Raw genomic sequence first — 25,512 nt, 5'->3', positions numbered from 1 at the left:
AAGACCCAAAAGCCTTAGAGCTAAAGGAATGAATCTCTATTAGTGGAATTTCAGGCATTTTCCCAAGTTCATGGAAGACAGATTTTATAATTGAGTCATTTTCCTAGAACCTGCAAGTCACAGAACTACATAAAACAACTCTGCATATGACAATAGCTGATAAACCAAGCCCCGGCAGGAGAAAAAAATAAGTTAACTTAGATACTCTGCCTATATCTGAACATTCTGACTAAAATCCAAGAACGCAAAGGTAAATCTAATGCTGATTTTTGTCTGGCCATGTCGCACTGCTCTCCTGAGCTGCTGTGGCGTGGTTCCCAGAATAACAGGGGAGGCTCACCAGAACGCAGTACCTAACTAAGTTCTTTAGTGGTGACTCTTCTTAGAGTGACCTCATGGGCATTCAGGAGAAAGGCGCAAAGCCAGGTTTGGATTAAGACAAGATATCCAGGGGCCGGCCCGGTGGTGCAGCGGTTAAGTTCCCATGTTCCGCTTCTCGGCGGCCCTGGGTTCTCTGGTTTGGATCCCGGGTGCGGACACGGCACCACTTGGCACGCCATGCTGTGGTAGGTGTCCCACATATAAAGTAGAGGAAGATGGGCACGGATGTTACCTCAGGGCCAGGCTTCCGCAGCAAAAAGAGGAGGACTGGCAGCAGTTAGCTCAGGGCTAATCTTCCTCCAAAAAAAAAAAAAAAAAGACAAGATATCGTGATGTCAGTGACCAAATGATTCAGCAGGTGAAGTATGTGTTATGTGATTACACTTCAAGCAAAAATGCATGCAATGAATACAGGTACACAGTGCCAAGGACTGCCAAGTTAATTAACAAAAACCAACTCAGAGATGAAAAAGACAACTCTAAGAACACCAAGAGAGAAGAAACACATTCTATACTTGTATATACTAATTCGGTTTTATTTGAAAGTTTTAAAAAATCTTGTATGTACATTTCATTTTTCCATCCAGCAAATGTTTATTGAGTGACTACTTTGTTCATGCAGTGTGCTAGGGGCTGGGAATATAATGGTGAAAAGAGATGGATTCTCTGCCCTCATGGGACATAGAGTCTAGTGAGAAGACACACACTAAACAGGCTAAAGTCAGTGATGGAGTTTAGGGCCAGCACCCTGATTGGAGGCAGGCCTAGCGGACTGAGCTCAAAGTTGAGTTTGCATGACAAGCGTACTCTTTCTGAACTTCCCGGCCCCCTCTCCCCACCAAAACACACAAAATGCTTTTGGCAAATAAAACTGCCACATGATGGCCATCTTTACTAATTTGGAAGCCACTTCACAAGAACAGAAACAATGAGACTATTCCACTATGTATACAAACATCTAGCCAATCTCTCCTCTGTTCTTACTAATACATCTCACCAGAGATCAAAACCAAGGAAACTGATTTCAGAACCTCACTAATATATATCACAGTCAGAACTCATCAACAACATGCCACATGGCACAAGCTGGATGGCTTTTAAGATCTAAGCTGCAAATTATAGACGTGTTTGGGCTTTTCAACATCACCTCTGAGAGACCTCAAAGGGACACTGACATAATCAGCCTTTGACGATACACTGTATCATATATCCCTATTCTCACATGTCCCTAATTCAGCACATTTGCATATGATCTGCATTCGAACAGATCCACAAATATGTTTTCAGATGCTAGAAGACTATAATACGATAGAACCCTTAAGAGCCACTCTGCTTTGTTGTGTCAATTCTCATATTCATCAGACAATGATCAGTCTCTTAGCCACATCCTCCACCTACTCCTTAACCACAATTGGAGGGCTAGACAGTTCTGAAGAGGGCATAGTCTTTGAATCTTTTTGACGTCGTCAGCAGTTTGGTGGAAAAAATGTGGATTCTAAGTCAACAGGTCTGAGTCCCAGTCTGCTTACTCGCTCACTACAGAGTCCTGAACCCTGAGGCCAGTTTGCAAAACACCGCTAACTCCTCACAGCCCTGTTTGCGTGACTTCAGAACAACGCTGTAAATGTGTTTTGGAAATACCCAAAAGTAGGAAGAATGAAACATTATCATTTAAAAAAACACATCCAAGTGAATACAGATCAAACAGCTAACAGAGGATTATACTACACAACAGTTTAGTAATTTCTATGAATTAGATTGTTTTCCATCTTTCACTGATAAAAATAATCCATGTAAGAAAAGTAACTCCCAGAGAAGGCAAACCAGGTTAATCGGCTTTAGAAATTCTAAGTATATTGATTGTTTTTATTAATCAAAGAAGAATTTCTAAACTGCAATTTTTTAAACTTTTAAAAATATTAAACACAAACTAAAACACTGTCGGTTCAGAAAAATACCAGTGGAACTGTTGATTAAACATCTGCAGTTTGACTATAAACTGGCAAAAATTGATTTCTAAGACAAGTATTATCGGTTTACCTCCAGAGGTTGTAAATTGGCAGCTCATGAGCATGATTGAGTTCATTAATATGTTTTGTTTGGCCTACATAGCATTTCAAAGATTGAAAAGTCTTATACAAAAATTCAGATTTCCTGCTTCAAAAATTGTAAATCTGGCTACACTGGGCTAGTGGTGTGGTGGAGCTAGCTTACACTGGCTCATAAGAGCCAATTGTTAATATCTTTTCCAAACATGTTCAAGTGACAATCACACTAGAGGCTTGAAATTAGCTATGTCAGAATATTTATACCATGAGAATTGGCATTTGCTACAAATCACAGCTTTTTTTTTTTTCTTTAAGAAAGCTAGTTAAACATTTGCAAGCACACTCTACCCTTGGGACCACAGTCTCACATGGCAGCAATCTCACATGGCTGGAGTGAGCAGTGACCGTGCCCTCAGACAGGATGTGGACTCTTTAGTCCATATCCACCACTCTTCCCTATCGTGTTTTTGTCTGGCTCAGTTTACTCATTTTAATTACGTACCTGGCATATTTAAGCATTTGATTTTGCAATTCCTGGTTTACAGTCAGACTCTATTTTAAAAAACTCTTAGACGATAACAAAGAAAAATAGCCAAGCCACTGTGCTTGCTTGATAATTAAAAACAAACAAAAACCAGGCTTAAATTCAACACTGTTGGACAAATTGAAATACTATCTTTAGATTCCTTTTTCTCTCTTTTCTAACTCCTGTTATTTAAGCAGAAAAGAACATTGTAACAGATTTCAAGTCATAAACTGAGCAGTTAGCATAATGGATTTTTTTAAAGTTAAGAATATTATTTAATTGTGTATTCTTAAGAAACAAAATGTGAAAAACTGAGAATTTTTTTTCTAGGGAAAAGAATCATCATTGCTTCTCAAAACTGAATGCTTTTGGTTTGTCTGGAGACCTTATATGGATACTTGATGGAAATCTCAAAAACCTGGGCAAAAAAAAATCCCTACACAAGACAAACCTCTGATTAAATGACTCTATCAATAAGAATGTCTGAACATGAAACCAGATATGATGGTGGTCAGGAAAATTCCCTTTCATGTTACATTACACAGACGACAGTTGCTTAGCCTGCCCTAATACATAGGTCTGTGCTTCCAAAGACAATAATACTTTCATTTATCACTCCCTTCCCTTGGGGCATGACCATGATAGTCCTACCCACTAAAAGAAAAGCATTTTCCAGAAACCACTTTCAAGGTCCCAAGAACAAAGACAGAGGACAAAGTTTGGGAAAGAACACAGACCAATGGAAGTTCCTAAAACAGTTCCCATCAATGGGTGTTGTATTTCTGGGTACTGTCCTAGCAGGAGTCACGACCACTATATGGCAGCGGTGATACGAGCATTGTCAGGAGTCTCTACCTCAATGCACCACTTTTAAAATTCTATCTTCCCTCCTCTATCTCCCACTAAATGTGTTTTCCGTCTCAGACCTACTTTAGCATGGTTGCTGGTCTTTTCTTTTTTTCAAGATGCTCAAAAATAACAAGTGTTTAGAATTCTACCCTCGCACAAAAATTATGATAAGGTCAATTTTACTGTAGCAAGAAAACAAAAGATTAAAGAAACAGGAAAGAAGGATCACGGGTCGGGGGGACTACAAAGAAAAGACACAAAGAATGTTTTGAGGTAACAAGAGAGAAAGGGATCATGTTTTAAAAAGAGAAGGAGGAAAGCAACTGTCATGTGTCCTTTTAGACTGCTCTTAATGTAAACTTTGGGCTGGTGGAATCCAAATAATATTATTATTTATCATCTTGAACAAATTTTTGCCTCTGATTTTCGACATGCTCCCATGTAGATGAGACATTCTCAAGTGTAGATGGAGAAGCTCAGGAAATGATTCAGCTAAAGTCAAGAGGAGTTTGTTGATAGCACCAAAAACGAAAAATAAAACAAAGAACAGGGACACCACAAAGAACAAGAGTTCTACCTGTATTCAGTAACGTGTGTGAGCTGCGCTAATTTATATCGAACTTTGTTTCAGTGTATGGATTTCCGCTGATTTTACGCTGAAGGCCTGAACCTCAGTTACCTCAAGGGTAACCGAGTTCTTTCAGTAAAAGAACTCAACGTGAGCCAGACTCCTTCTACTCCAAATGCTCAGGTTTGTACTGCAGCTGACTAGCAAAGAAGTACTTCCTGGACTTAGGACAAGTTACCTCAGTTCTCGGCCTGGTTTAAGCACCGGCAGCCACAGGCCTTACGTGCATAGTTACAATAAGCAGTAGGTCATCAGTATTCTTAATTTTGGTTGAGGCATTTTAACATCCACGTTCCCTCAACTTAAAAAAAAAAAAAAAAAAAGCAGTAGCAAAGTAAGACTTTTACTTTTTAATGTTTATATTCTAAATAATTACAAGACTTCATCAAAAGTAAAAGCTTTGGGTAAAACATTGGTCTCTGCTGGAACCAATATGCTCCTATGCTGGTACATGCGGGGTTAAGAAATGTCATAATTAGGTGACAGCCTACTGAAGAGGGGTCAAAGGAAGAGGAAAAAGAAAGGAGAAACTAAGGTGGAGACGATGGCAATAATAATAATAAAATATTAAAAGCTAACACTTACTTAGTGCTTACAACGCAATGGGCACCTCGACAAGTACTTTCCATAGATAAACTAATTTCAATCCTCCTAGCAATCCTAGGAGGCAAACACTGTTATTATCCCCATTGAATGAATGAGGAAACTGAGGCACAGAACCATTTCAAGACTTGCCCAAGGACCTCAGCGACTTAGTAGCATGTTGAGGATGTCAATCTCAGCAGTCTGGCTCGAGAGTCCATGTTTCTAACCACTACCGCATAGGCCTGAACAGGAAGGTGACCAAAGGGAAAGAAGTTAATTCAACAATAAGCCTAAAATTAAGTGTAAAAAAAAAAATACAACTGCAGTTTTATCTTATAGGGAAAAAAATATATTTTGAATGCAGATTAAAATGTTCTACCTAATAAACACAATATAAATTTTAATGCATACTTGGCAACAGGTAACAAGTGTACGCACAAACATTAGAAATGAACATAAAAAGCCTTCTCCAGAAATATGGGAGCACAATATTTTAACTAGCCGAGAGATCCCATTACTAGTGCAGCTCATAAGCCCACAGTGCCATCCAGTGATAAGGTAGGTGAATCGCGTGTACACCCTCTCCTACAAATTACTGCAATCTTCTCTTTAACAAATCCAGAATATTCACATAAAAAAGGAAACCAACATTAGTAGTAACCTATCTTTTATTTTACTATAACTTTTGCCAAATTACCCTTACATTTAAATTTTACCCTACTGTTTCTTAATTAAACATATGACTTTGATAAGACTAACCCAAACTATTAGGTGGAGGGGTAAGAGAGGTTGCTGATAATTTACTAGACTACTTCATTTTCCCCAAGAAACCATTCAAAGTCTTTATTAATAGCATCTCAGTCTCCCAGTGAAGACATACTATTGTCACCATACAGGGTAATTCACCGCTTACTAACATCCTTTCAGTTAATGGATTATGGAGTTCAGAGGCAGCCAATGAGGAAGGCTGAAACGCTGCTCCAAACAGCAAAGCAAATTGTGGGTAGTTCCCTCATCTTGGGACCTCGAGAAGGAAACATGCATCACTTAGGCATGTGGTGGAAGAGAGACCTGAGATGCAGGGAGGGGAGCTGGGAAAGCATCAAACAAGGCAAAAACATATCTATGGACTTAAATAGACAAGTGATTACTTTTTAAAAATTCTCATACAGAGAACGTTTACATTGTGACTTAACTGAATTCTAAAGTTTAGTTTTCGTTGAAAACCATAATATTATAGCTAATTATACTACCAAGACAAAATGATTATATATGTGCTGGAAGGAATTCAATAAAGATTCTTTAGTGAGTTCTTTTAATAAGATTTTTCTTCTGAAAACTTTTGGTAATTCATAATTACCGAAACTGAGGTATATCCAAACAACGGGATATTACTCAGAACTAAAAAGAAATGAAAAGACATAGAGGAACCTTAAATGCATACTTCTAAGTGAAAGAAGTCAATCTAAAAAGACAACATACTGTGTGATTCCAACCACATGACATTCTGGAAAAGGCAGTACTATGGAGACAATAAAAAGATCCAAGGTTGACAGGGGTTGGGCAACAAGAGATGAACGGGCAAGCACTGAGGATTTTTAGGGCAGTGAAAAGTCTCTGCATGATATTATAATGATGGATAGCCATCATTATACTTCATCCAAACCCACAGAATACACAACACCAAAAGTGAACCCTAAGTTAAACTATGGACCTTGAGTGATTATGATATGTATGTTCATCCTTGGTAAAAAATGTAACATTCTGGCGAGTGATGATGATAATGGGGTAAGCTATTCACGAGTGGGGCAGGGGGTGATGAGAAATATCTGTACCTTCCTTTCAATTTTGTTGTAAACCTAAAACTGCTCTAAAAAATTTCTTTTATTTAAAAACAAAAAAATCTCCCTGATGATTTTCATACAGCATAAGTTTGGGGATCATTTGTGGAACCACAGTTCTCAAACTTTGCTGCCCATTAAAATCATCTGGAGAAGTTTACAAAGTCCCAGTGCCTGGGCCACGCCCCACATCAACTAAACCGGAATCTCGGGGGGTGGGACACACGCAGCAGTTTTTGAAACTTCCCAGGTGATTCCAAAGTGCGGCCACGTCTGAGCACTGGTTATAAAGGCTCCAGGTGCAGATTAGAGCCAAATTCAGTCTTCCACGGTGTCAAGACATAGTCAACTTGAGATTCTAACAATCAAAACAACAACAACAAAAGTTTAACACCCAGTTAGTCACGGCAGCAACAAATAAAACCTAACAAGCTGCCATAAAAAACATTAAGTATGGTTTAAACACAAAAAAATCCTCATTACCAATATGACCACATACAAAAAAGGTTTCCAACAATTTATTTGAATCAAACGAGGAAACTTATTAAGTCCAGCCTTCATTGACAGAAAACTTATGCTCTAAACATTGCAAACCAGTTTCGTTACATAATATGATGGAGGAAGTTACCAATAAGGTACATTTTTTCACACTGTTACAAATCAATCTGCACTGGTTTGGGGATGTTTAGAAGATCCTAGAGCAGAATGTGTATCAAAACAAACTAAATTTTCAATAAGGTACCAATGTTAGAGAAATAAAATAATCCAGCAAGCTGCTTTCTAAAGTCAAGGGTTTCTGTAGTTAAAAGACAGGGTTTTCCCTCAGTAGCTTACAAGATAACACATTATTAAACTTGACACAACATATCTGAATACAGTGAACCTGAAACTATAGTCACAGAATTTAAAAAGCATGTCTTTACTCAAAGAACTGCAAGTTTCAGACTCAAACTGGGCCTAAAGATTGAACAGTGGGCAAAAGGACAATGTACTCATTTTACTAGTGCGGCCTGGCTTGAGTTCAATAGAATCAAAAATATAAAAGAATTGCAGAGCTATTTGGTGGAACGGAAGTCGTCATTCCAGAAAAGACTCAATGATTTACATGATTTCAAATTATGCTTTAAGTTTCTGCAGCTTCCTTTAGAGAAAACCTCAGAATGTATCTGTATTATCATCCATGCTATAAGTGTGGTTCAGTTTCAGGAAGAATTGATTGAACTGAAAACAAACTATCCCACCAAGAAGACACACAGTGTTCTTCCTGGAATTTCAGAGATAAATATATGGATTCTACAGCTACCCTGAAACTTCTGGCAATTATCTCTCAGCCATGTTTTAGTCCTCTGCCCATATGCAAATCCATCTAAAATATAAAATTGTTGAAATTAAAAATGAGTACTTTAAGCAGAGATGTAAAGCTCAAATCAAATTGATATGGACCCTCACTTGTACAGAACAACAGCTCCTTAACATTAACAAAAATTTATACATAAAACTAAAGCTTTCAATAGCTACTTCTGCCAACTAAGATGGTAAATTCATTTCCTACTGCTGCTGTTACAGATTATGCCAAATTTTGTGGCTTGAAACAACACAAATATATTATCTTAGATGTTAGCTCAGGGCCACTCTTCCTCAAGTAAAAGGAGGAAGACTGGCAACAGATGTTAGCTAAGGAACGATCTTCCACACCAAAAAAAAGAAAAGTATTATCTTAGAGTCTTGGAGGTCAGAAGTCTAAAATCACTCTCACTGGGCTAACGTCAAGGTGTCAGCAAGGCTGTTTCATTCTGGAGGCCCTCAGGTGAGAATCTGTTTCCTTGCCACTTTCAGCTTCTGGAGGCTACCTGCATTCACTAGGCTCCTCTTTCCTTGCATCACTCCAATTTCTTGCTACCATTTCTTTTTTTTTTTTTTAATATTTTATTTTTTTTCCTTTTTCTCCCCAAAGCCCCCCGGTACATAGTTGCATATTCTTCGCTGTGGGTCCTTCTAGTTGTGGCATGTGGGACGCTGCCTCAGCGTGGTTTGATGAGCAGTGCCATGTCCGCGCCCAGGATTCAAACCAACGAAACACTGGGCCACCTGCAGCAGAGCGCTCTAACTTAACCACTTGGCCACGGGGCCAGCCCCCCCTGCTACCATTTCTTATCTCAAACTACTGACTCTGATCTTCCTGCCTCCTTCTTATAAGGACTCGTGTAATTACATTGGGTTTACCCAGATAATCCAACGTAATCTCCCCAACTCAAGAGCCTTAACTTAATCACATCTACAGTATTCCTTCTACCACGTAAGGTAACATATTCACAGGTTCTGGGGATAAAGACATTGCCTTCTTTCAGGGCCATTATTCGATCTACCACAGGCAGTCATAGCAAAGGAGTAGAGAGTGGACATAGTCGCGGTTAAACATTACTTTTCACTTTCAACACAAATAGGGAAAGAATAAAGGAAATACTGGAATTTAACACATCTACCTGTTCTGTGCTCTAAGCCATATGTTGTTATTGAGCCCTTGATGAGGATATTCCAAATTAAGATGTGCTACAAGTATAAAGTACATATCAAATGTGAAAGACTTAGCCCAGAAAAAAATGTAAAATATCTCATTATTAATCTTATATAAATTTTACATTTTGAAATGAAAATCTTTTGGGTATATTTTATTAAATGAAATACATTCTTTTCAATTAAAATTAATTTCATTTGTTCCTTTTTATTTTTTTAATGTGGCTATTAGATAAATTTAAATTACATATGTAGGGAGGAAGCACTTCTGTAATGGTTAACTTTATATGTCAACTTCACTGAGTTAAGGGATGCCCAGATCCCTGGTAAAATACTATTTCCGGGTATGTCTGTGAAGGTGTTTCCAGAAGAAATTAGCATTAGAATAAAGAGTAAATGAACATCGCCCTCAACAATCCAAGTGGGCAGCATCCAGTCCCATAGGGCCTGAACAGAACAAAAAGGGGGAGGAAGAGCAAATTTGCTCTCTGCCTGAGCTAGGGCATCCATCTTCTCCTGCCCTTGGACATTGGTGCTCCTTGTTCTCGGGCTTTCAGACTCAGTCTGAATTACACCATCAGCATTCCTATATCATATATGTATACATGTGTGTGTGTATATATATATATAACACTTTTTCTATTGGTTCTGTTTCTCTGGAGAACCCTGATTAATATAAATTCCAAAAAATGTAGAATAAGGATTTCTGCCATAAAAGCACTGGCAAAATTCTCATAATCAACTTTTTCAGAACTATGGGAATGAACCAAAGCCTTGGAACAAGTGATGAGTGTTTATTCAAGAAAAATAACTGAATCTAAGTAGGAACAGCAAGCTTTATGATGTCTTAACTTGCCATATTACCACCCACCTCTACCCAACTCCATGGTAGTCTGGAAAACCAATTGTCTCACAGGTAGCTATGAATACCAGGCAACCTGGCAGCCACAGAGTGAGCAGAATGAGCTTGAAGCTTACAAAAAAAACCCACCACCAGAGCACTGCCATGGTCTAACCTGTCTGGCAGTGCCCTGGAAAAGTCCCACTTTCAGATTTGCTTTATTTGACTTGCCTCAGAGCTTAATCAGTGCAAAAAGCCCTATCCTGAGGACATCTGTTAAAAACAATCAGCAGCAATCGCTTAACATCACAGCTGGCTGAGGTGGCAACACCATTTGGAGCAAACAAGAGACTGACCAATAACTTAATAGGAAACACTGGGTAAAGAGATGTCCAGAGGGAATATGGAATAGCTCCAACTTATTCCTGGGAATCTAGATGGCCACACGCATATCCAGAGCTGTGTGCATGCACAGGAATGACCCGAGAAGGTCTAATCTTTCACTTATAGCTCATCTTGAGGTTTTAAGTCTTTGAAGAGCTAATTAAGTTAAAATGAGGTCACTAGGATGTGTACTAGTCCAATATGACTGGTGTTTTTATAAGAAGAGAAAATTCTGACTTAGACATATGCAGAGGAAGATAAAGTGAAAACGCAAACTGAAAATGGCCATCTACAAGGCAAGGAGAGAGTCATGGAACAGATTCTCCCCTCATGGCCCTCAGAAGAAACCTGACAACACCGTGATCTCAGAGTTCAACCCTCCAGAACTGTGTGAAAATAACTCTCTGTTGTTTAAACCACTCGGTTTATGGTACTTTCTTATGGCAGCCCTAGCAAATAACACATCATGAAAATGGTAACTAAAAAACAGATGGAGTACATACAAATATCAGAAAAAGTAGACTTTAAGACAAAAATTGTTATTAGAGGCAAATTAGTACACTTTATAATGATAAAAATGGTTGATTTATCAGGAGGACAGAACAATTATAAACATATATGTACCCAATAACAGAGCACCAGAGTCTTGCAGGAAAACTCAAAGAATTGGAGGAAGAAAAAGATAATCCAGCAATAATGGATGGAGAGTTAAACACCCCACTTTAAATAGATGGAACAATTAAGTAGAAAGTCAACAAAGAAAGAGAAGATTTGAAATGCAAAATGCAATCAAAATCACTTCACACCTACTGTAACAGGAAAAGTAAAAATGATAGAGAATAGCAAGTGTTAGCAAGGATGTGGAGAAATTGGAAACCTCATAAATCGTTGATGGGATTGTAAAGCAGTGCAGCTGTTTGGGAAAAAAATTTGATAGTTCCTCAAAATGTTAAACATAACATTACCATATAAACCAACTAGACCTAACAGACATCTATATAATGCTTCACAACAACAGCAAAATGCACATTCTTCTCAAGCACACCCAGAACATCCACCAAGAAAGACCATATATTTAGCCAAAAACAGCCTCACTAAATTTAAAAGGACTCAAACCACACAGAGAATATTTTCCAACAACAGTGGAATGAAGTGAGAAATTAACAACATAAGTGTATTTAAGAAATTCACAAAGGTGGAAATTAAATAACACATTCCTAAAACCAATGGATGAAAGAAGAAATCACAAAGAAAATTAGAAAATAATTTGAGATGACTGAAAACAAAAACACAACATATTAAAATATATGAGATAGGGGGCCAGCCCCATGGCCAAGTGGTTAAGTTTGTGCCCTCTACTTCGGCGGCCCAGAGCTTCACCAGTTCAGATCCTGGGCACAGACCTAGTACCGCTCATCAAGCCATGCTGAGGTGGCATCCCACATAGCAGAACCAGGACCTACAACTAAAAGATACAACTATGTACTGGGGGGGGGGGGGGGGGGGGGCCTTTGGGAAGAAGAAGAAGAGAAAAAAAAGAAGAGGAGATTGGCAACAGATGTTAGTTCAGATGCCAATCTTTAACAAAAAATAAAATAAAATAAAATTTCTGAGATGAAGCTACAACAGTTCTTAGAGAGAAATATATAGCTGAAAATGCCTATACTGAAAAAGAAAAGGACTTCAAAACAATTAACCTAACATTTCAATTTAAGATACGAGACAGAGAGCAAACTAAACCCAACACTAGAAAAGGGGAGGAAATAATAAAAATAAGAGTGGAAATAAATGAAATAGAATGGAGAAAACCAATAGAGAAAATCAATGAAATCCAAAGTTGTTTTGTTGAAAAAATCAACAAAATTAACAAACTTTAAGCAAGACTGACCAAAAATAAAAGAGAGAGAAGACTCAAGTTACTAAAATCAAGAATAAAAGAGGGAACATCTCTATTGCCCTTACAAAAATAAAAAGGATTATATGAGAATACGATTAACAATCATATGCCAATAAATTAAATAAGTTAAATGAAATGGACAAATTCCTATAAAGACATAAATTACAGAAACTGAGTAAATAATCAATAGAAAAACTGAACAGACATATAAAAAGTAGAGAGATTGAATTTGTAATCACAAAACTTAGGAAAAAACAAATAACGAGCCCAGGTTTTCTTTAGCTTCACTGATGAATTCTACCAAACAATTAAAGAAGAATTAATATCAATTCTTCAGAAACTCTTCCAAAAACTAGGAGAGGAGGGAACAACTCATTCTATGAGGTGAGTATTACTCTGATACCAAAAACTGAGAAAAACATCAGAGGAAAAGAAAACTACAGGTCAATTCCCCGTTTTGAATATAGACTCCAAAATCCTCAGGAGCATTCTAGCAAACTGAATACAGCATATACAAAGGATTATACAAGACCAACTGAGATTTTTCCCAGGATTTGCAAAATTGGTTCAATATACAAAAGTCAATTAATGTCAATTGTTAATCAATTAATGTTAATCAACAGTCAAATAACATATTAATAGGATAAGCGACACAAACCAAATAATATCTCAATAGTTACAGAAACAGCATTTGCCAAAATCCAACACCTTTTCATAATTAAACCATTCAGCAAACCAGGAATAAAGGGAACTTCCTCAACCTAATAAAGAGCATCAGTGAAAAAACCACATCTAACACCACACATACTGGTGAAAAACTGATGTTTTGCCCTGAAATCAGGAAAAGAAAAAGAAAAAAAGGAATGTCTGCTCTTTTCACTTCTATTCAACATTGTACTGGGGTTCTTTCTACCCAGGACAATTAGGTAAGAAAAAGAAAGAAAAGGCATCCACGTTAGAAAGGAAGAAGTAAAACTATCTATTTACAGATGACATAATCTTGTACATGGAAAATTCTATAGGTTCCACTAAAATACTCTTAGAACTAAAACAATGAGCCCAGCAAGGTTGCAAGATACAAAATCAATACACAATCATCATGTTAAGTTCTATTGCTCAGTGTTGACAGCATTACTTATAAATCATTCTCCCAAAAGACAAGTCAATATGTGTTATCTTTGTATACCCATCTTAAGAACTAAAACATATTCCCCAGACATCCTTATTCACTATAACTTTTCCAGGAATAACAGCATTGCTGACACTAGGCACTCAATAAATATTTAGGTGAATAAGTAAATGAATGAATACTGGAAGGGCCTTATACTCTTATGGAGAGTAGACCCATAGCATGGTCTCTGGATCCAGACTCAGTTCAGGTCTCAGCTCTGCTACTTACTGGCTGTGTGACATAGGGCAAGTTACATTATTATGCTGTGCCTCTGCTTCCTCCTCAATAAAATGGGAATAATAGAGCTATTGGAGAAATAAAATTAGTTAATATATCAATGCTCTTAGAACAATGTCTAGTATAAAGTAAATGTTGCATAACCTTTACTATGTTATTAAAGTCACTCTCAATAATTCAATTTTGGAGACTATAAATAGCCTACATACTCCAGCATCTACTCCAAGGTCAGCAAGTTTATAGCCCTCTCCCAATGTTGCACCTTGGCAAACATTGTTATTAATCACAGCACTCTTTTTCCAGAACCCATCTCAACTTTCTCGACACACATCTCCAGTCAGCCCAAGAGGCAGAAAAGACTGAAGCTGCTTGCAGTCCTGTGTTACTTCTACTATCAGTCTTCCAAAACAGCACCAGAACTCAACTCTTGCTCTACAAGCTTGACCTCGTACCCTGCCGAGAAATTCTCTCCTTCCAAGAAAGAACAGTCTGTTGCTGACTCCTAACTTCTACTAGGCCTACAAACTACAGAATATTGAGTTATTGGTTAAATGTCACATCCCATGTTTATTCTTCAGATGAGTATTAATAAATGGCCAGATTTAGTGCCAATGTCAACGTCTAGGGGATGTCTTTCGGTCAGCCACAGCAGCCTTTTGTCAGGTCCTAGGACATGGCAAGTTTTGTCCTGCCTCAGGCCTTTGCATTTATTGTTCCCTCTATGTGGAATAATCTTGCCCTGGCTAACAGAAGTGTCCCTGTTATCCTTATCCAAGTGTTTATTCCCTTCTGTGAATTTATCACTTTCTACTTGTTTATTTCCTATATCTCCAACTACAATGTAAATTCCATGAGCCAGGAAACTCGTTGGCTTATTTACCATTTATTGTATACTCTGGCATACAATAGATGAGGAACAGATATGGAAGGATGGATGGACGGATGAATGGATGGATGGATGGATTCTTTTAGTACAGATTTGACTTAATTTCTTACTCCCCAAAGTGAATATTAATAGGTTAAAAAAAATTGAGATCAGAATAATAATCTTTAAGGAAAAAATATATTTAGTATGTGGCATTTACCTCAATGTAAAAGTAAATTAAAGTATTTTAGAAGATTTTTTATGAAAATGGTAGAAACTAAAGCAGTTCCCTTTTAGCCCTCAGTCATCTAGAAAATGAAATCAACCAGACTATCCAAACTGCTAAGCACTCCAGCTAATCAAGATCTTATTATACATTGCTGGTACATGATAACTCTAGGCTATAAAAAATTTAAAAACTACTCACCACTATACCTCATACACATTCTGTAAAGAACTAAAATGATTTTCCTAGAAACTAAATCTCAGCCAACATGCTTCATGTCAGCGGTTTACTTATCTTTTAGCTACAATGATGGCATAATCGTTTGGGTCAAATAGACACATTCCAGTAGGAATTAGCTGGCCTATAACTATGGTAGATAAACAGCCACCATTAATTAGCCAAGACAGAAGGATATGATTACTACATTTTATTCTATAAAAAATTTTCCTACCCTAGAAAGTACAAAGATAAAGGTAGAGTCAATTAACTCAGCAACAAAAACAACCTGCTCTAACTCTAGTAGTAGAGAAATAGGTGATTCCAACACTGTTAAATCCACCTTTCGCAACAGCCAATCAAATTCATTATTCTACAAGATTCTGCAAGGACAAAATCTAAATTCAAGGACTATTTGTCAACACCAATGAATCTTTCTTCTCCTATTTCTTTCATAGCTTGGTCTTAATTATTTTCTGTTTTTCAGAACACTTTGAAAGCACCAAATTGTTTTAAAATATCTAAGAAGGGAATTAAATTAGACTATAATGAAATTTTTCTTCTTGTTTTATTCTTTTCTCCTTTGAGGTCTTCTCCCACCAGTAATTATTGATTATTACAAGTTAAAAGCCCTGGTCTCCATCACTGTGGCTCATATTATATAAAAATCTGCAATGCCTGTGAATATACCTAAGGATTTCAGTTATGCAAAACCAGAGATTCTCCCAATACACTTGCATTTCACCGAATCTTCTTTAAAAGAACAGTGAACCATGTTTTATATTGCAGTCAACTAGTATTCAATCCAAATCATGGTATAAAATAATAACATAAAATAATAGATTATCTAAAATTCTTTGTAGTTATCTTTAGAACTACATTTTTGATGTGTGTCTTCACCTTCCTAATTACTCATCTTAATATTAGATAAATATTAATATCCATTTGTATCCCCAAAACTTTAATAGAGCAATGGGAGGCATTAGGGAGAATGCTAGTTAAAGATGGAAGTTGGACAAGGATTAAAAATTGGTGACAAGGGGCTGGCCCAGTAGTGTAGTGGCTGGGTTCACGTGCTCCGCTTTGGTGGCCCAAGGTTTGCAGGCCCAGATCCCAGGTGTGGACATACTCTTCACTCATCAAGCTATGCTGTAGCAGCTATCCCACATACAAAATAGGAAGACTGGCACAGATGTTAGCTCAGGGCCACTCCTCCTCAAGCAAAAAGAGGAAGACTGGCTACAGATATTAGCTCATGGTCAATCTTCCTCATACACACACACACAGAAAAAAAAACTGTCCACAAGTAACTAAGGATTGTCAGGCTGACAAGGGCCTTCTAAGTAGGAATTGATTAGGCTTCTCAAAAACGGGAGGTTCAAATGCACACTCACAGTTCCATGATTTCTTGAAGTCTCTATTAGCCTCTTTTTTTCTTTCCCTACTCCATTCTCTCAACTTTCTCGGTCATAGACTGCTGCCTCTCTACCTTTCCATCCTCTATTCATCCTCCAGCACAATCTCCACTTCCTTCCTGGGTACCAGATTGTCTTTCCTCAAAGATTTGGCACATTTATGTACCATTGTCAACGTAACTCTTCCAGAGCTGACTTAACAACGAGGCATAGTGCCAAAGGTCCATGATACTTTAGGGCTCCACAAAAATGTTTTAATTTTAATTTCTTTCAAAACCAGAAGAAAAAAATCAATGCAATAATAATAAATGCATAATAATGAATTACATTATATTTATTTTACACCAATGCAGTTGTAATTCTTAATACTTTTATGGAGGAAAGAACTCACAAAGGCAAAATTTTCGAGAGCCCACAGAAGTAATAATGGGCCCTGAATTCTTCTGAGTCAGCCCAGCCCTGCATCCCTCTCACTTCAAAACTGATCCATTCTAGCCTCATGGGTAAGACCCAGACCTGAGGTGACTGTATGAGTATTTATTTCAAAACCTGATTTAGGGATGATGGGTGCATAACTCACTAAACTTACTAAAAATTACTAAATTGTCGCTTGAAATAGGGTAAATTTTATATGTAAAATATACCTCAATAAAATTGTTTTTAAAAAGATAGAGGATTAAAAAAAGCAGAAACACAGGTGTATCCAAAGACACAAAAAGATGAATTACAGATTACTATACTTGTTTGCGATTCAAAAGTTTATTCATAAAAATGTGCTACAATTATGAGAGCTGAAATATTGTCTACCCCAAATATGAGCAGTACACAAACGTGGAGAAAGAACGGTGACATCAAAAATTCCAAAACATTCTGTATGTGAAAATAATTATGGAAGTTTGGTGCTAAAAAAACTAACTCATTGTAGTAGTAATTAGGGGAGCCTGGTTGCAATTAAGTACAGGAAGGATATTAAAACTTCCAAAAAGATATTTCTGTAAGCCACAACAGAAGAATAAGAGCAACAGAATAATTGGAACCACATCCAAACCCACTTCCTTGTTATTTACCAATATCATCTAAAGAATACTATTTAGATGCTGACATTAGACAATCTTCAGTTGACAACTTTAAATCATATTAAGACTAAAAAAAAAAAAATCAAAGAATTTTATGACAGGGTTAAAAGTTTATAGCCTTGAAACTACAAAAAATTTGGTGCCCACTACAAACCACATCCTGGCAACTGTCATGTCTCTACAATGAAATGGTTTTGTTGTGGTTGAGGCAATCATCTCTGAGTTAATAATTAGCTACTATTCAAATCAAGTGTAATTTGTCTATTGTATACTAGATCACTTTTAGGAGAAGGAGTACAGAATTTCATTTTTAGCAACAGATATTGAATGTTATAATTATTCATTTGTCATCCTATGTAATGCAATCAAAATGAGTAGAAAAGTATGTTTTTTACCACTGCATGAAATCACAGTCATTTTCCAGGCAGCTGAAATTAAGTTCAAATGTTACCTGCTTAATGCAGGTGAACATTTATATAAAAAAAGAAAATGAATACATTAAAGAAAAGGTGAAGTTTCCTATTATATTACTTTGAAAAGTATCTAGAAATAGCACTTTCCATTTACATAAAGCAGATTTTAATCATTTTGTGATTTGGTTTTGGGATCTAGAATCTATAAATGTTACCTCAAATTGAAAGACTAAGTGGAGCTAGTCAAGATTTCTCCATTATGAAAAGTTACAATAATTATGATAACAAAATAATTATGTCAATAACCGACTTTTTAATCTCAGCACATTTCTATAACACTATGAAATATTTTTTCAATAACCTAATAACATTACGCTAGTCATCAGTAGAGTACTTTCTAACTTACAAAGAATTTTTCACATCCTTTATTGCATTAGATTCTCAAAACAACTCAGTATGCTAGTATAGTGAACATTTGTTGATTGGCTCCTCAACATTCATTTCCCCTTCCTGGGCCAAGAAATAATCACACCATTCTTTGGGGAGATCACCTCTCCCCAGCCACAGCCGAATGGTTTGGGTGAAGTAAAGCCCAAGAAGGGCTTAAGCCAATCAGTATATTCTATCTTTCAGCCTTCATTAGTCCATTCAGGAATGGTCACTTAACCCAATGAAATATATGGGCTTCTTTTCTGGAACTTCAAGGAAAGGAAACTTCCTTTTTCTTCCGTGGGAACTAGTGAAAGATTGTGAAACTTTCCTGAGTGGTATGGTAAAAGGATGTAAGATCTGTAACTAGAACTGCTACAACTTTAGCCACACATAACGAAGGATGGAGAGACAGGGAGAGACAAAGAGAAAAGCAAAGAGCACAGAACAGGAATGAAAACAGGGAAGAAGAAAGACAAGCGAGGAAAAGACAAACAGAGGAAAGAGATGCCCAAGGCTAGAGAAGCTCACATAAGAAGAATAGAGAGAGTCCAGAGACAAGGAACAGAGTAGAAGCAAAGAGTCCAAGAAAAACAGAGTTGGACTGCAGTGGGTCCAGAGAATGAAAATGTTCCTATCACACATTGCCCTGCACTTCAGGTAGGCGTCTGCATCCATCATGATATGTACCACTGTCCTTTGAAACTCTCTAATACTGTCCACAGCTTAGAGGATATTCTGAATGTGGCAAGTATCCAACGAGACATAGTCTTTGGTTGAAAAGACCATCACCTAACAGAATTTATAGACAGAGAAACAGAAGCCTTGAGAGGTTAAAATCCAGATTCCTAAGCATGACATATATGAGGCCCTTAACAATCTTGGCCCAACCACGTTCTATCACCCTGTTAGAGGCCCTATAAAGGAACTATATATCACCTCCAACTCTTCCATACGACCTGGCTGCCTCTACTACTGAGCCTGGAATAGCTGTGTGCCTCTCACTCCAGGCCTCGCTAGCACAGAGCCCTGGACACAGTGAGTGCTCAGTTGACTCCAGCTGAAGCAAAAAAATCCAGTCAGCCCATGACTCCAAATCCTATTTTTCTCAAAATTCTCATATTCAACAGAAATACTTGTCCTCCAGGTTAAATTCCATGATAGTTTTCACTCACTGGGTCTGAACACGATTAGATAATGACCCATAAGGGCCCACTTTGCAGCACTGTCTTATTGCGGCTCTTGGCACACTCGAGCAGGGGTGGGAGGGGGCAGTCTCACTGCGTGCTTCCCCGTTACGGAGCGCTCCTGGGCTTCCTCTGCCTCTTACTCAAAGTGCCTTCTCCCCTGGAGCTTCACCCAGGAGAGCTGGAGCTTGCCCGTCCCTCAGTGCCAAAGCTTTTGCCTTCAGGAAGGAGGGAGAAGAGAACCAGTCAGAATGTCCGAAACCAGAGGTCTTGCTGAGACTCTACTGCTCAAGCAAGTTAACCTCTCTTAAACTCAGTTTCCTTAAAAGTAAAATGGTAATAAAAGTTCCTGCTTTATCTACCTACCTCAAGTGATTATTATGAAGATCATATAAAATAGTAGACATGAAAGTGCATAGCTCTAAAATAAGGAAAAATGGATTTTAATTGTTAAAAGGTAGTTAATGACAATAGCCAAAATATGGAAACAACCCAAGCATCCACCCGTAGATGAATGGATTAAAAAGAAATGTGAGACACACACATAATGGAATATTATTCAGCCATAAAAAAGAAGAAATCTTGCCATTTGTGATAACATGGATGGACCCGGAGGACATTATGCTAAATGAAATAAGTCAGACAGAGAAAGACAAATACTGTATGATCTCACTTACATGTGGAATCTAAAAAAAAAAAAATTAAAAAATACTGAACTCACAGAGTCAGAGAACAGATTGGTGGTTGCCAGAGGCAAGGGATGGGAAGGTGAGCAAAATGGGTGGGGGGGGGGGGGGTCAAAAGGTAGAAACTTCCAGTTATAAAATAACTAAGTAATGGGGATGTGATGTACAGCATGGTGATTATAATTAATAATACTGTATTGCATGTTTGAAAGTTGCTAAGAGAGTAGATCTTAAAAGTTCTCATCACAAAAAAAAGCAGTTTGTAACTAGGTACAGTGACAGAGAACCAGACTTATTGTAGCGATCATTTCACAATATATAGAAATACCAAATCCTTATGCTGTACATCTGAAACCAACATAATGTTATATGTCAATTATATATCAATTTTAAAAAAAGGTAGTTAATGAGCCTTAAACACACTATAATTTTAGCAACTTTTGACTGGATTAGCTACAGCACCATAGGCTAAATCACTAATACCATGTGTGCCAAAAGCAAATCATCTCATCATTAGTTGTTTATCAAGTACTTATCCTAAGTCAATGGTTTTCTACCTTTTCCTAATCTTCCCCAGCAAACCTAAGGGATATGAGGGGTCAGCCCCGTGGCCTAGTGGTTAAGTTTGGCACACTCAGATTTGGCGGCCTGGGTTCATGGGTTCAGATCCTAAGCACAGACCTACACCAATCATTGGCCATGCTGTGGCAGCAACCCACATATAAAATAGAGGAAGACTGGCACAGAAGTTAGCTCGGGGCTAATATTACTCAGCAAAGAAAGAGCCCAAAAAACAAATGCAAAACATAAGGTCTATGAGACATAACCACTGAAACAGTGATTCTCCCATTAATCACAGAAGATTGGGAGAGCCTGCTATTTGACAAATACTGGGCTTGGGCTGGGCTTTGAGGATACCACTGTAAGCAAGAACAAACATTATTCCTGCGCTCATGGAACTTAGAGTCTCAAGGAGCAACAGAAACAACAAATATAGACACACACCCAAAATGGCTGGAATGTACGTATGTGTGTATGAATTTGCCCTTACCGTATTCCTCACTTTGAAACAGCCCTACCAGTGATTCTACCCACTTCCACCCCTAACCCCAAGGAACCACACACCTCCACATTGTGAATCTCTGTGTTGGGTGCTAGAAGAGAATTAAATTCTATAATAAACTATAAAAGAATTTTTTCCAAAGCTAATTAATTAATCATTGATGTATTGTAAGTAAAGCAGTCTAGGTAGAGATCAGGAGACCTAAGTAGAGTCCCAAATCCAGGACCAGCTACATAATCTGTGAGTACTGGTGCACAATGAAAAATGTAGGGCCTCTTGTACCAAAATTATTAAGAATTTCAAAGCAGTAACAGCAGAACATTTAAACTAAGCTTAAGGCCCTCTGTGACTGCACAGGTCACACATCCATGAAAGTTCCATGGCCTCCATACTTATTGGATGTGCAAGTTTTAGTCAGTTACTTAACCTACCTCAAGTTCCTTACAGCTATAAAATCAGGGGAGAGTAGAAAAGACTTTCAGCTTCTTCCCACAATTAACATCTGTGTTTCTCTGTTAAGAAGCTACATCATTCATTTGGAGAGAATTTTTTTACCCTTTTCATAACCATCAAAATGCTGAGTGTGACTCAAAGCCAGTGTTGAAAACCCACATGTAATATTTCATCTTCGCCCATGTTGATGTTTTTACCCTTGTATACCTCCTTAACTTTGTCTAAGAGAAAAAATTCTCCAAAGTAGTGTTCCAAGTTTACTATTTTCCCATGTATGTCATTTAAATTTGAAATTCCCAACTGAGGTCTCTGTCTATAAAGCAATTTTTCCCACAGTAAAATGTCTCCTTGCACAAATTAGATATTTTCTTTTTTTCTATCCCTGAAAAATTATCTATTCAGAATCAACTTCCACATATGGTACAGCATCTGGGTCTGATCCAGTACGAAGGAAGCAAATGTCAATTTGAGAGTAAGTTAACCCTTTTATTCCACCAGTTTAGGATTTAGCATAACATAGCTGATAACTATCTAAACCATGGGTTGTTAATCTGAAGTCTATGTTTCCATAGAATTCTGGGAACTAATTAATTTGAATGGAAAAAAGTTATATCTTTATTTTCATCAACCTCTAACTAAAATTTAGCATTTTCTTCAATTATGAACGCAGGCAACAAACCACAGGAGTATTAGCAGGATGTATGATTTGATCATCAATCAATATTACACATATTTTCATATCATTTTATAGTTATTGCAGATATCATTTATGCTCAATACTACCTCAAAATTGCAGTAGTTATTGGACCCACTGACAGATCTTGTGGCTTAATGTCTTAGTAAAAAATCATATATGTTATTATAACACAAAACGGGTTTTTACATTGAAATAGCTGTATTTCAATATAATTGGCTTCCTTTGTAATCCTAAGTATCTCATTTTATGCATTTAAAAACATAATTCTGAGGAAAGGTCCACAGACTTCACCAGACTACTCAAAGGGTCCATAGCACAAAAAAGGTGAAGAAACTGACTCTGGTAAAAAGAAGTTATGGAGCTCATGTGACAATAAAATAGAAACATCTGTATTCTTGTCTCACAAATAGTAATAGACCTATTCTAATAAAAACGGTCTTTAAAATTCTGGTTCAACAGCAATATCTATACTATGACAAAATCTTCATGGTCCATTTATTTTCATTTGACAACAATTTAGTATACCAAAACAGAACAGCTTTTGCTGTGGTTGATTGTAGTTTTGTCTGTTGTTTTGTTTTTTGTTTGTGCACATATGACCATAGGATTTGATATGAAAGAGCATACCCAGACACATGTTTATACACCACTATCTAAAATGTTATTTGGATTGGTACCTGAGATGACAGTAGGTTACAATCAACGAACAGTCCTTTTCCAGTTTTGTATCTTTGTATCAATCCAGCCATAATGGCTCCGTATGCATATAGGCCAGTGGCAAGATCAGTCACGGCCACTCCTGGACGAACTGGATCTCCATCCTGATTTGAGAGTAGGGTTGAGAAAAACAGAGAAAATTGAAAATTAAAACATCAAATGATTTCTCAAATATCCTAAGGTCAAATAGAAGAAAGAATTGTATATGATGTACATACACATACACACACACACACGCGCGAAAGAAATAGAACTAATTGCTATTGCAGATATCTCTTGGTGGTGATAATATATCTATATTAACTGTATATTTACCATATTTCTCACCCCACCCTCTACCAACAAACTAAAACAAACCAAATGAAATAAAAGATTTTTTAAAACATGTCTGAAATTCCTTCTTAATATATTTTGCCTTGTTTGTACTAAAAAAGTAAATAATTGAATTTGAATTTCAATGAGTTAATTTGGGGCCGGCCTGGTGGCACAGCGGTTAAGTACACATGTTCCACTTAGGGGGCCCCGAGTTTGCCGGTTCAGATCCCTGATGTGGACAGGCACCGCTTGGTAAGCCATGCTGTGGTAGGCGTCCCACGTATAAAGTAGAGGAAGATGGGCATAGATGTTAGCTTAGGGCCAGTCTTCCTCAGCACAAGGAGGAGGATTGGCAGCGGATGTTAGCTCAGAGCTAATCTTCCTCAAAAACAAAAAATAACAATAAAGATAAAATAAATGAGTTAATCTGTTGGAGAGGAAAGAGTTAAAGCAGTATTTTTTCCCTGTTGGTTAGGAGGCTCTCCCAGGAAAGAAGAAGGTAGAAGACCTGGGCTAATCTCCTTATAAGCATGCTGATAACTATTACTAATAACCATGGTATTTGCTTAAAAAAAAGAAAAAAGAGTACTTATACATAGAAGGCTTTTAGCAGGAAGTTTAGAATTACTATGGTAAACAAACTTAGAATCTACACATTTATGGGGCATGGGGCATGAGCTATGCCACTATCTGGATATAAAATGGAGATGTTTCACAGCCTGTAATATTCCCTGTTATATGAGGTAATCCATGTACTTAATTAGAGATCTTATCTACTGCTCTCGGATTGACCATTTTGTCTACCATGGGAAGAAAGTCTCTGGGGGCCTCTCTCAACGTCCAGGACCTGGCTCTGCTTCTCCTGTGCTTTTTGATTGCTTGTATCCTTGAAATTACAGGTGAATCTTGATTCAGGTCAGTCTGATCTGACAATCCAATTATTAACCCATATGTAAAGATATTAGAACAGTGCCTGGCAAACAAGAAGTACCCAATAAAAACTAGCCATCACAATTATCGTCAACGTTAATAGCAGTCATTGTTGGGTCAGGCAGTTCCTATTTTTCACTTTCTGGAATTCTGCTAAGCCTCTCATTGCACAGAATACATAAAAAGACCTACATTTCACATTTTATTCCGTTGAAGGATTCACTCATTCACCACCCTATTCATTCACTCCTGCTACACTTCAGTCGTCTTTGGAAGCTAATCTTTCCTTTTCTGCAGCCCATCCATAAACTATGTTAATCATCTTACAAGAAAGGTAAATAACATTAAAAAACAACTAAGTGAGGGGCCAGCCTGGTGGTGCAGTGGTTAACTGCGCATGTTCCGCTTCGGCAGCCCGGGGTTCGCTGGTTTGGATCCCAGTGCAGACATGGCACCACTTGGCAAGCCATGTTGTGGCAGGTGTCCCACATATAAAGTAGGGGAAGATGGGCACAGATGTTAGCTTAGGGCCAGTCTTCCTCAGCAAAAAGAGGAGGATTGGCAGTAGATGTTAGCTCAGGGTTAATCTTCCTCGAAAAAAAAAACAAACCTAAGTGAGACTAAACAGTGACTAAACTTTTGTCCCTGCTTTTCAACACAATTTCAAGGAAGATATTGTCATGAAAATTGGAAACTTCTGGCAGACTTCTAACTATTATTATTGGCAAAACTTGCAGTGGCTTGAATCAGTAAATTTAAAATTAATTTTATCATTGAGATTTAAGATTATTTAATGAATTAAAAGTTGGAGACAAGTTCAAATTTAAGTTTATAGACATCTGCTTTCTCACTATAATAGGAATATAATCATATTTTATCTGCTATACTTCTCAGACCAATAGGAATAAATAAGATAGTAAAT

The 25,512-nt window shown here is 37.4% G+C and overlaps 1 protein-coding gene across 1 annotated transcript in view; it reads right to left on the bottom strand.

The window, feature by feature from the left end:
* SUGCT (succinyl-CoA:glutarate-CoA transferase) overlaps nucleotides 1-25,512 on the bottom strand; it is a 668,838-nt gene that overhangs the window by 550,113 nt on the left and 93,213 nt on the right. The window contains exon 7 of the mRNA XM_046668918.1: nucleotides 23,306-23,449. Coding sequence (XP_046524874.1) covers nucleotides 23,306-23,449 — 144 coding nt within the window. The remainder of the gene's footprint in view (nucleotides 1-23,305; nucleotides 23,450-25,512) is intronic.

Source organism: Equus quagga, chromosome 8, assembly GCF_021613505.1.
Source record: "Equus quagga isolate Etosha38 chromosome 8, UCLA_HA_Equagga_1.0, whole genome shotgun sequence".
Classification (NCBI taxonomy): domain Eukaryota; kingdom Metazoa; phylum Chordata; class Mammalia; order Perissodactyla; family Equidae; genus Equus; species Equus quagga.
The sequence above is the reverse complement of the archived record's forward strand: the minus strand, read 5'-3'. Positions and strand labels throughout refer to the sequence as shown.